A 12,466-nucleotide genomic window follows, 5' to 3' on the forward strand; every position below is an offset into this window, starting at 1 on the left:
AAGATTGACTCAGAAGCACAAAGAGTTATTTTTCACTAGAAATTGCCCCCAGAAATTTAGGAACATGCCAATACTAAGCCAGCTGTTGGATTTCATCTCTATCAGCAGCCCAAAGTGCACTGAAGATGAAACAATATTTATCCAAAAGTTCAAAAAGGTGCATGTTTCATCAGTTTCCACTGAGATTTATAAAAACGGAATTCTCAGCTCTCAACTGCATTTGCACATAGTGGCTCAATGGATCTCTTTATCATCCTGGTGATTTGCCTTGCTTGCTTGATTCTCCTTTCTCTATTGAATCAGGGCAATGCCAGAAGGAAGCTCCCACCAGGCCCCACTCCTCTCCCTATTATTGGAAATGTTCTACAGATAAATATTAAGAATATCACCAAATCGTTAAGAATGGTAAGTATGATCTGAATGATTTTCTTCCAATTGTTTGCCATAAGAAAATAAGACTGTTTTATATTTAAATGAAATATGGTCCTAAACACCACATTCTAGATATGGTTTAAAGGGCCATGTCCATTGGACACCAAATACCATTTCAGAATGAGTAAAGAAAGGTTGCCAGAAGGGGATCCATGAGACCATTGGTGAAATTGTCAAAAGTAGGAATTCCATGTTCATATTGTGACCTGGGTATCCCTGGATGGTGGAAATGATGAATGTACTTGACTGCTAATGAAAGCTTGGGTCTGACAACCACTTCCGATGAATCAGGTATTGAAAACCTTAGGGAGCTCATTTTACCCTGACACCCAGTTGCCACAAGTCAGTATTGACTCACTGACAACTTTTTTTTCCATATAGTTTGGGGTTTAATGTAGAACATTTATCTCAGAGCAATATTTTCAGTGATTCATCTCCTATCAATGGGTGTAGAAAGTTTAATTTCATATTAATCTGAAAATTCCGTCTGTAGTTTCCCTTTTTGATCAGGATTCATCTATGTCTGGATCTCATGGCAAAGGAGGCAGTTGTTAATGGAGGCAATTAGCCACTTATCCCATTTAATCTTCCCATTCCTTTCCCATTCCCAGTCATTTTCCTTTCTCCTTTATTGCTTCACCCAAATAAAAACTAGCTATTGTACTTTGGATGGTTAATTACAGGTCTTTAAGACCCCAGGCACTACCCAAGTGACTGGGAGATTGGATGGAAGCACTAAGCAAAATATTAGGTCAATTTACTGGGATGCCCCATGAAGCCATGATCACAAATATTCAAACCAAGAAAGCAAAGCCCATGGTTGTACATCAATGGCTTCTTTTTGTTATTTTTTAATAAATATACCTGTCAAACAACATCTGCCAATTCAATTTTTTACAGGTGTACAGCTTATTGGCAGCAATTGTACTAATTAAATCGGCTGTGTAACCCTTGCCCTTAATGAATGCTAGTTGTCCATTACTGTAAGCCAAAACTCAACTTTCCATAAACAATTCCTTTCTTTCCCTGTTGTTCTTGTTGCTAGGTGTTGTTGATTAGTTTCCACTCAGAGGGCCTCAGGTACAGCAGAGCCAGGTCCTGCACCATTGTTCCTATGGTTTAGCTCACTGTTCCTCTGTCAATTCAAGACCTTCCTCTTCTTGAATTTAAAAAATATGATATTCTTTTCCAGGAAAAAGTCCCTCTTGATCAGGGGTCCTCAAACTTTTTAAACAGGGGGCCAGTTCACTGTCCCTCAGACCCGTTGGAGGGCTGGACTATAGTTAAACAAAAAAAACTATGAACAAATTCCTATGCACACTGCACATATCTTATTTTGAAGGGGCAAAAACACCCGGCGGGCTGGATAAATGTTCTCGGTGGGGCGTATGTGGCTTGATAATATATCCAAAATACATGAGACAGCCTCCTTCCTAAGGAGTGTTCTAATTGTACTTCTTCCAAGAAAGACCCCGTTGTTATTCTGGCAGTCCATGCTATATTTCATATTCTTCATCCACACCATGATTCAAATGCACTAACTATTCTTCAGTCTCGCTTGTTCACTGACCGGCTTCTGTAAGCACACAGGGCAACTAAAGCTACCGTGGCTTCAGTTAGGCAAATCTTAGTCCTCAGCATGCCTTTCCTAGGTCCTCCATTTAGTAATTATTCTTTGGTGAACTCTAAGGGCAATGACACTGTTTTCAAGTAAAAAATAAAATCTACTGACTTGGAAATCTATAATAAGAAAAGTTTCCTAAAGGACTCACTGACTCACTGTCACTCACTCACTGCCTCACTCACTCACTGTCTCACTCACTGCCTCACTCACTCACTCTCACTCACTCACTGCCTCACTCACTCACTGTCTCACTCACTGCCTCACTCACTGACATTCACTCAGTGACTCACTCACTGACTCACTCTCACTCTCTCACTGCCTCACTCACTGACATTCACTCAGTGACTCACTCACTGACTCACTCTCACTCTCTCACTGTCTCACTCACTCACTGTCTCTAAAAAGAAAAAAAAAGAAAAGAAAAGTTTCCTAAAGATGCACTGATTTGAAATCAAGGGGAAAATAAAGGGCTCTGTTTTCATAGTTACTATTTTATTTGCTGAATAATTCCATCAATGACAACTCTGCTCTCAGCGATTATAAAGCAACAGCTCTTTTCTGTTAATTTATTTTATTTATTGTTGAAAATATACACATAAGATCATGCTCAATTCAGCAGTTTCTACATGTATGATTCATTGACATTGATTAGCTTCTTCAATCTCTGCCACTGTTCTCACATTCCTCTTCTCAATTAACGAACTCATGGTCCTCTAAGTACTTTTATCTAACCTTCTGAGTTACTGTTGTCAATTGTATACAATATCAATAGTTCTTAGCAATAACTCTTTGAAGATGAAGAAGCAGTGAAAATCTGTCTCCCACCCCTGGCCCCAGGCAGCTAGTTAACAGAATACTGCCCCTATTGGCTCCTTCTCTTGTGCCTTGGTGTCTGGATTGAAAGACATAGTGTTTGCACCCCAGACTAACCATTTACTGACTCTCGGCCTTGGACAAGTTTAACTTTTTTCTGGGTTTTAATTTCCATATCATTAAAATTAGAAGAATAATTATTTTGAGTATGTTTTAGACCAAACAATTTGTTAAATGCCTAGTTTACACTAGGTACTATGCTAGGTGCTGGAGACTTTGAAAATACAAATATAATTCTGCTTCTACTCTTTTTCAGTTTGAGGTCAGTTGTTTGTTAGAGATCCTGAAAGAGGAACAATGTTTTTTGTAGTCCAGGAGTAAGTAAAAATCGTTATGCCAGATGAGATTGGAGATATAAGCAAGGGCCAGATAACTGCTAGGAGTTTAAGAGCTCTGGTATTTATCATAACAACAACCTGATGTCATTAATGTGTTTAAAGCAGCACCATATTAGCATTTACATTTGCAAAAGAGCACTCTTTCTATTAATAAATCATTTTATTGGGGGCTCTAACAGCTCTTATAACAATCCATACATCAGTTGCAACCAACTCATTTGTACATATGTTGCCATCACATTTTCAATACATTTTCTTTCGGTTTGAGCCGTTGGTATCAGCTCCCCCCCAATTATAAGTAATTATAATTATTACAAATAGATGAAAATTATTACTTTCATATCTTACACCATGCAGTCTCCTTTTGTCCATGTTTCTGTTGTACATCCCCCTGGAGGGTGGGTTATATGTCGATCATTGTGATTGGTTCCCCTTTCCCCCACCCGCCCCTGCACCTTCCCCCTACCCTCATGGTATCTCTACCCCCATTATTGTTCCGGAGGGGTTTATCTCTCCTGGATTCTATGTGTCAAGAGCTCTTACCTGTACTTGTGTACATGCTCTTATCTAGCCGGATTTGTAAGATAGAATTGGGGTCATGATAGTGGGGAGGGGAGCATTAAAGAACTAGAGGAATGTTTGCTATGTTGCACCTTGGCTGACTCATTCCTTGTGACTCTTCTGTGAGGGACTGTCCAATCATCTACAGAGGGGCTTTGGGTCTCCTCGCCAACCCACATAATTTACATCAATATATTTGTTTGTTTTGGGTCCTCTGATGCCCGTTACCTGATCCCGTTGACACCTCATGATCACACTGGTGTGTTTCTTCCGTGTGGGCTTGTTTCTTCTCTGCTAGATGGCTGCTTATTTAACTTCAAGACTTTAAGACCCCAGACACTATATCTTTTAATAGTCAGGCACCATCAGCTTTCTCATTTGCTTATGCACTCATTTTGACTTCAGTGACCATGTCGGGAAGGTTAGCATCACAGAATGCCAGCTTATTAGAACAAAGTGTTCTTTCATAAGGGACTACTTGAGTAGAGACCCAATGCCCGTCTGCTACCTTAATACTTAACATTTAAATATATGTACATAGACCTATATCTCTATTTATGTAGTTATATGTTTACATATGTACATGCTTGTGCTTGTACCTCTATAAATGTCTTTTGCCTCCTAGTTCTTTCATCTATTTTGGAAAAGATCACTCTTGTTGCTTTAAGGAGAATGGATTGCTGGGGAAAGCCGTCCAAGGGTCTAAGACCTGTAGGTCTTAGGGTACTGACTAAGATGTCAATGATAGAAAGACCCCAGCCATACAATCGCTTAAGAAAGATAAGACTCTCTTTCTATCTCACATAATGATGCACAGATGAGCACTGGTGCCTCTCTCCCATGAGTTAATTCAAGAGATCAGTTTTTCTCAATCTTGTTGTTTTATCATGTTGTGTCCCTAGGCTAATATTCTCATGGTCATAATGAGGTCAAACCCAGGTTTCCATTTGCACCCCTATGTAGAAAATAACCTTGTAAAATATTTATTTTGTTATTGTTGCTGTCACAAATCAGAACACATGCCAATTCAATAGTCTCTACATGTACAACTTAGTGACACTGATTACATTTTTTGAGGTATACAACCATTTTCACCCTCCTTTGCTGATGTAAAGATTTTGCATATCAATTCTGCTAACATCAGTTTATGGAAACTTGGTGAAAGGAGAAGTTGGGGAATGTCTGAGACTAAGTGACCATGTTGTCATGCTATTAACAGTGGGAGATTTCTGGCACTGCAAAGTGGGTATGAAGAATGTATGAGGGACAATCATGAGACTCTCCATGAGGAAAGAGGAGCACTGGTAGTGGTAGGGTAAGCACTGGGCTTCTGACAACAAGATCTGCAATTCAAACCCACCAGCCGCTCCCCAGGAGAAATATGAGGCTGTCTGCTCCTATAAGGAATTACAGTCTCAAATTTCTACAAGTTGGAATCAACTTGATGGCCCAGGATTTTTTTTAAATGGGGAAGAATGGAGAGACTTCCCTTAAAGAGGAAAAGAAACATACTGTAACTGTTGAAAGGAAGGAGAAAGATTGTGTAATTATAGATGTCTAGAAACGCTTATAAAATTATATGAAAACTGTCCATAGCATTGCCCCTGTCATATTAACAGGAGCTGACTGAAGGATAATAGTCAGTGATGATGATGATAATTTAATAATCACTGTTTATTACTGATTCTAAGATTTGAATTATTTCTTTTTTCACTATTTTATTTCTTTATATTTATCATTTTATTGGGGTCTTTTTACAAATATTATTACAGTTCATAATTCAGTTAGTAAAGCATAATTGTACAGTTTCTACCACCATCAATTTTAAAACATTTTCTTTCTTTTGAACTCTTTGATATCAGTTCCCCGTTATCCCTCCCTATCCACCAAGAACCCTTATTGTTACATTATATATATTATTGTTAGTATATGTGTCTATTGCTGTATCTTACACCAACCAATGAATCTGTTCACCTGAAATTCTGTTACTGTTCTCCTCAAATGGGGTTATTCAGTCATCATTGCTATCAGAATCCCCTTCACCCCACTCTCTTTCTGTACCCTCAGGGAACCATTACTCTCCTTACTGTCTCAAGGGTTATCTATCTTGGCTTTCATGCATCAAGTGATCTTAATTATACAAATGAATGAAATTAAATAAGTGAATATTTATTATATAAATATAGGATATAAAATATGTAAATATATGAAGATATAAAGATAGGTGTATTTGTCTATGTATAATATATATATATATATACACACATACGTACATACGTAACTACAACAAGGAAGCAGATGGACTTTGGGCCTCTACTTAAATCTTATCTCCGTAGAGGAATGTTTTTGCTTCCCCTAATAATGTGGCACTGTATAATACACACCCTCCTAACACCATCACTGAACACAGAATGTGTGCAAAAGCAAATGTGGTGAAGAAAGCTGATGGTGCCCAGCTATCAAAAGATATAGCATCTGGGGTCTTGAAGGACTGAAGATAAACAGGCAGCAATCAAGCCGAGAAGTGACAAAGCCCACATGGAAGAAGCACATCAGCCTGTGTGATCATGAGGTGTCGATGGGATCAGGTTTCAGAACAAAATCACACCAATGTGAATTGGGGGCGGGGGGTGGGGGGGTGACGCATGGAGTGGAGACCCAATGCCCATCTGTAGACAATTGGACATCTCACAGAGGGTCACAGGGAAGAGATGAGCCAGTCAGGGTGCAGTATAGCACTGATGAAACACACAACTTTCCTCTAGTTGTTAGATGTTTCCTTCCCCCCACTATCATGACCTCAGTTCTACCTTAAAAATCGGATTAGACCAGAGCAGTCACACTGCTACAGATAAGAGCCTGCAACCCAGGGAATCCAGGATAGATAAACCCCTCAGGGCCAACAATGAGAGTAGTGATACCAGGAGGATTAGGGGAGGGTTGGGGGAGAAAGGGGGAATTGATCACAAGGATCAGCCTATAACTCCGGCCCAGGGGGCCAAACAAGAGAAAAGTGGGTGAGGGGCGATGGAGGATGATGTAAGATATGAAAATAATAATCTATAACTTACCAAGGGTTCATGAGGGTGGGTAGGTGGGGGAGGGAAGGGGAAGAAATGAGGAGCTTGTATCAGGGGTTCAAGTGGGAAGAGAATGCTTTGAAAATGATGATGGCGGCATATGTGTAAATGTGCTTGACACACTGGATGAATGTATGGATTGTGATAAGAGATGTGAGAACCCACAATTAAAAGTATTTAATTAAAAAATATATATATAAAGCATCTGGGGTCTTAAAGTCTTGAAGTTAAACAAGTGGCCATCTAGTAGAGAAGCAACAAGCCCACATGGAAGAAGCATACCAGCCTATACAATCATGAGGTGTCATGATTCAATGGAATCAGGTAACAGGCACCAGAAGACCCAAAACAACAACAACAAAAAGCATATTGTTGAGAATGAGGGGGGGTCAGAGCAGAGACCCAAAACCCATCTGTAGACAATAAGACATCCCCTCACAGAAGGATCAAAAGGAAAGGATGAGTCAACCAGGGCGCAGAATAGCACCAATGAAACACACACTATTCCTCTGGTTCTTTGAGGCTTCCTCACCCCCTGCTATCATCACCCCAGTCCTGCCTTTCACTGTGGGCTAGACTGGAGCATGTACACAGGTACAGGTCAGAGTTCATGACACACAGAATCCAGGTCAGATAAACCCCTCAGGAACAGAAATGGAAGTAGTGATACCAGGGAGTAGGGAAAGGTAGGGACAGAGGGGAGGAAGGGGGAACTGATCACAATGATTGATGAATACCCCCCCCCCCAGGGGATGAACAACAGAAACATGGGTGAAGGGAGACAGCTGTCAGCGTAAGATATGGTAACAATGATCATTTATAATTTATCAAGGGGTCACGAGGGTGGAGGCAATGAGGAAAAAAAAAGAGCTGATACAAAGGGCTCAAGTAGGAAGTAAATGTTTAAACCTATAAATATATTCATAGGTTTAGTATTAAGGTAGAAGATGGACATTGGGCCTCTACTCAAGTACTCCCTCAATGCAAGAACACTTTGTTCTAGTAACCTGCCATTCCATGATGCTCACCTTCCCGACACCATAGCTGAACACAGAATGGGTGCAAAAGCAAATGTGGTGAAGAAAGCTGATGGTGCCCAGCTATCAAGAGATATAGCATCTGGGGTCTTGAAGGACTGAAGATAAATAAGCAGCAATCGATCCGAGAAGCAACAAAGCCCACATGGAAGAAGCACACCAGCCGGTGTGATCATGAGGTGTCGATAGGATCAGATATCAGGTATCAAAGACCCAGAACAAAAAAGATCATATCATTGTGAATGAGGGGGAGTGTGGAACAGAGACCCAAAGCTCATCTATAGGCAATTGGACATCCCCTTACAGAAGGGTCACGGGGAGGAGACAAGCCAGTCAGGGTGCAGTATAGCACCGATGAAACATACAACTTCCCTCTAGTTCTTTAGTGCTTCCTCCCCCCCACTATCATGACCCCAATTTTACCTTACCAATCTGGCTAGACCAGAGCATGCACATGGGTACAAATAAGAGCTGGACACACAGGGAATCCAGGACAGATAAATCCCTCAGGGCCAATATTGAGAGTAGTGATGCCAGGAGCGGAAGGAGAAGGTGGGAAGGAGAAAGGGAGAACCAATCACAATGATCTACATCTAACCCCACTCCCAGGAGAATTGACAACAGAAAAGTGGGTGAAAGGAGAGATCAGTCAGTGTAAGACATGACATAATAATAATTTATAAATTATCAAGGGTTCATGAGGGTAAAAATGAGACGCTGATACCAAGGGCTCAAGTAGAAAGATAATGTTTTGAAAATGATGTTGGCAACAAATGTGCTTGACACAGTGGATGGATGTATGGATTGTGATAAGAGTTGTACGAGCCTCCAACAAAATGATTTTAAAAGCAGAAAGTAAATGTTTAGAAAATGATGATGGCTACAGCAACATATGAACAAATGTGCTTGATACAATTGATGTATGGAATGTTTTAAGAGCTGTAAGAGCTCCCAATAAAATGATTTTAAAAAAAAGATACAGGGTCTGGGGTCTTAAAGGCTTGAAGATAAACAAGCGGCCACCCATCAGGGAAGCCACAAAGCCCACATGGAAGGAGCGTACCAGCCTGTGTGTTCATAAAGTGTCAAGGGGAATAGGTATCAGAAGTTCAAAAACAAGCAATCAAATTGACGTGAAGGAGCGTGGACAAAGTGGAGACCCAAACCCACCTGTAAGATAACTGGACGTCCCTCCCGAAGGGCCACACAGAAGAGAAGATAAACTCAGGTACGGTAGAGCACTGATGAAACACATAAGTGTCCTCTAGTCATTTAATATTTCCTCTCCTTACTATTATGGTTACTCATTAATCTTGTTCGACCCGAGTATGTTCATTTGGATAAGTTTGTTCGATGCATGAAATATTTTCTAATTGATAGATGAAATATTAAAATGCCTCTTCAGTAAATTGGTAATAACCACCCCCCTACATTTCTGTTTTTAAAATGTACACTGTTCTTGTATCTCTTTTAATTTTTCAGCTAGCGAAAGAGTACGGGCCCGTGTTCACTGTGCATTTTGGCATGTCCCCCACTGTGGTGTTATATGGATATGACGCTGTAAAGGAAGCCCTGATTGATCGGAGAGAGGACTTTTCTGGCAGAGGGAGATTTCCCGTGCTTGATAAAATCACTCAGCATTTAGGTATGTGTCTATTTGAGGAATAACCGTGAGTTTGGGCATTGTAAAAACTCTAAATAGGCCAGTGAAATGAGAAACTACAGGCATCGTGTAAACATTTCCACAATTCTAAGTCCATATTTAAAAATCCTGAAAGGGGCATAATATCCCCACGACATGTTAAATACAGTGACAGGAAACCACGTAAACATGCATGCTCTGTGAGTTCCTGAGTAAGACACATCATTTACACTGATGGTGAGAAAGGAAAAAGAAAAAGGGAATGTGTTGTGGAAGGGAAAAGATGCAAGAGGAGGAGATGGAAAGAGAGGCAGGACTACGCTACCTTTTTATGAAACATGTATCATGCGTGAAAGCAATATATGTTTGACATATTTCCATTCTTGCCTACAGTGTTCTATACTTCTAATAAAGCAAAAGCCATGTTGGATTTGAGTAGAATACTAAGTACATACATGCTCTGAAATACATTTAATGGAGAAATAAATAGTAAATACAGATTGTGGTAGATATGAAAAACTTTAAATGAAGTACTTAAAGCATCTTCGAATTGCTTTTGGAGCTGACCTACCTGTCCAGTTCTCCAGTGGGTTCCGGAAAACACCTGTAAGCGGTCATTGTCTCCTTTGCGATGTTCTCCAAGATCTTTCCTAACTCTGGAAGTCTGATGTACAGTTCCCTTGTGCTAAGACCACTTTTTACAGAGTTTCAACAAAACACCAGGAAAATGTTACAATCGGGGGCTGTCTTTCAAGGCCCTGTGTTCCTTAACTGAGGCTTAAGTGGCTCTGTGAGCCTCATTCTAATGCTGAAGAGTTGTTCCGCCTCCGTCTCATGAGAATTGACTTTTCTTATCACCTCTCCCCAAATGCACTTGTAATCAGAAATGGCTACGATTGAGCATAATTTACTAGGTCTGTGATCATGGATCTCACATTTTCCCTCCACAATCTTCAGCCGCCTCATTAGTAAAAAGGGGCCCAAACATTTGCTCCCCAGAGTTATTTTGAAGGTCAGAGGAGCAAAGAGAGAAGTGTTCTGTGATTTAGCAAACCAAGAGTTCTGATAGTAAACGACAAGGCCAGGTAAAGAGAGGAGGCAGGTAAGGTGGGAGTCAGTGGGAATTCCTGAGACCCAAACCACATCCCCCTTTAAGTGTCTGTATTATTTCCTGGGATGAGGGCTCCTACCTAGAATTATAAAATGGAGGATATTCTCTGCCGCCCCCCACCCCCTCCCTACAGGAATTGTTTCCAGCAATGGAGAAATCTGGAAGCAAACCCGGCGCTTCACCCTCATGGTTCTGAGGAATATGGGCATGGGAAAGAAGACGATTGAAGACCGAATTCAAGAAGAGGCCATGTGCCTGGTGGACATGTTAAAAAAAAAAAAAGGTAAATGTTACTTTCTGTCATTTCCAGAAATAATTTGGGTAGAATAAGTGTTTTAACAAATAGATGAAAATAGCAGATGAGGATTCTAACACAGCAGGAGTTCATTTTTGCTCACATAAAGGCAGTCAGAGGTGAAACGGTTGGCTGAAATGTCTTTGGAGGCACTGGGTTGAGGTTCTCACGGCCATCGAGTCAATGCTGGCTCCTAGCCACCCCGTGGGCGCCAGAGATGATGACTGGCTACAGGAGTAGAAAGCTCAGACTTTCTCCCACGGAGCTGCTGCTGGTTTTAAGCTGCCAACCATGCGGATTGCAGCCTGATGTGTACCTACTGTGCCACCAGGGCTCCTGTCATTGGGATGGTCGGGACTTTGCTATCTTCGACATAAGGTTTCCAGTGGTACCAAGCATTCATCTCTTTGTGGTAGTAGAAGGCACAAAAAAACAAGGAAATGATCAAATAATAATTGTAATAGGCCAGCCAAGGAAATGACAAACAAAACTTCTCTCACATTCTGTGGAATGTAACTCGTCACAGGGCTACCTCTAACTGCAGTGGAGTGGGTACATGTGGCTAGACGTGTGTTCTGGCAGGAAAGAGCACAAAGACGCTATCCGTGTTGGTGACGTTGCCCTGAAACATTAAATGATTTCTCAGGGGTCTCTTAGGAAACATTTTATTTCTTAGGAAACTGCTAAATCCGTCTCCATGTAGAGGCCTGTGTTACAGCTCACCTGGAGAACTGTGGGTGAGAAGGGACGTTGCTGCAGTAGCAAAAGTTTCCTGAATGTGCATCGGAGTATGTGAACATTCAGGGCTGAGTGTGGGGGGGGTGGGGGGGCACGACCTATCTGGGAAGAAGTGTGAAGAGAAGGACAAGCTATATGTGATTCTATAACTTCCATATGCGTCTAAAAGCCTTCGGTATCAATTACAACTCAATGTAAAGAAGACCCAAATGCTTACAACTGGACCAGTAGGTAACAACATGATAAAATAGAGAACAGGTTGAAGGTGTCAAGGATTTTGTTTTGCTTGTGTCCAGAATCAATGCTCATGAAAGCAGCAGTCAAGAGACCAAAAGATGCATTGCTTTGGATGAATATGCGACACAGACCTCTTTAAAATATTGAAAAGCAGCGAAGTTAGTTTGAGGACTAGGGTACACCTGGCCCAAGCCATGCTATCATCCATTGTCTCATATGGGAAAGTTGGACATCGACTAAAGAAAACCAAAGAGGGACTGACACATTTGAATCGTGGTGTTAGAGAAGGAGATGGAAAGAACCACGAACTGTTAAAAGAACAAATGGATCTGTCTTGGAAGAAATACGGCCAGAGTGCTCCTTAGAGACAAGGATAGCAAGACTTCATCTGACATACCTTGGACACCTTGTCAGGAGAGCCCAGTCCCTGGAGAAGAACATGATGCTTCATCAAGCAGAGGAGCAGGGATCGACAACAGAAAAGTGAGTGAAGGGAGA

General features: G+C 41.1%; 1 protein-coding gene across 1 annotated transcript in view; it reads left to right on the forward strand.

Annotated features, from left to right (window-relative positions):
* The first annotated feature begins 237 nt into the window (after positions 1-237).
* Positions 238-12,466, forward strand: part of LOC101655109 (cytochrome P450 2C21-like) — a 37,083-nt gene continuing 24,854 nt past the window's right edge. The window contains exons 1-3 of the mRNA XM_004701054.2: positions 238-405; positions 9,428-9,590; positions 10,832-10,981. Coding sequence (XP_004701111.1) covers positions 238-405; positions 9,428-9,590; positions 10,832-10,981 — 481 coding nt within the window. The remainder of the gene's footprint in view (positions 406-9,427; positions 9,591-10,831; positions 10,982-12,466) is intronic.

Source organism: Echinops telfairi, unplaced genomic scaffold, assembly GCF_000313985.2.
Source record: "Echinops telfairi isolate 266 unplaced genomic scaffold, ASM31398v2 ScPeMD7_70;HRSCAF=299, whole genome shotgun sequence".
Taxonomy (NCBI): Eukaryota; Metazoa; Chordata; class Mammalia; order Afrosoricida; family Tenrecidae; genus Echinops; species Echinops telfairi.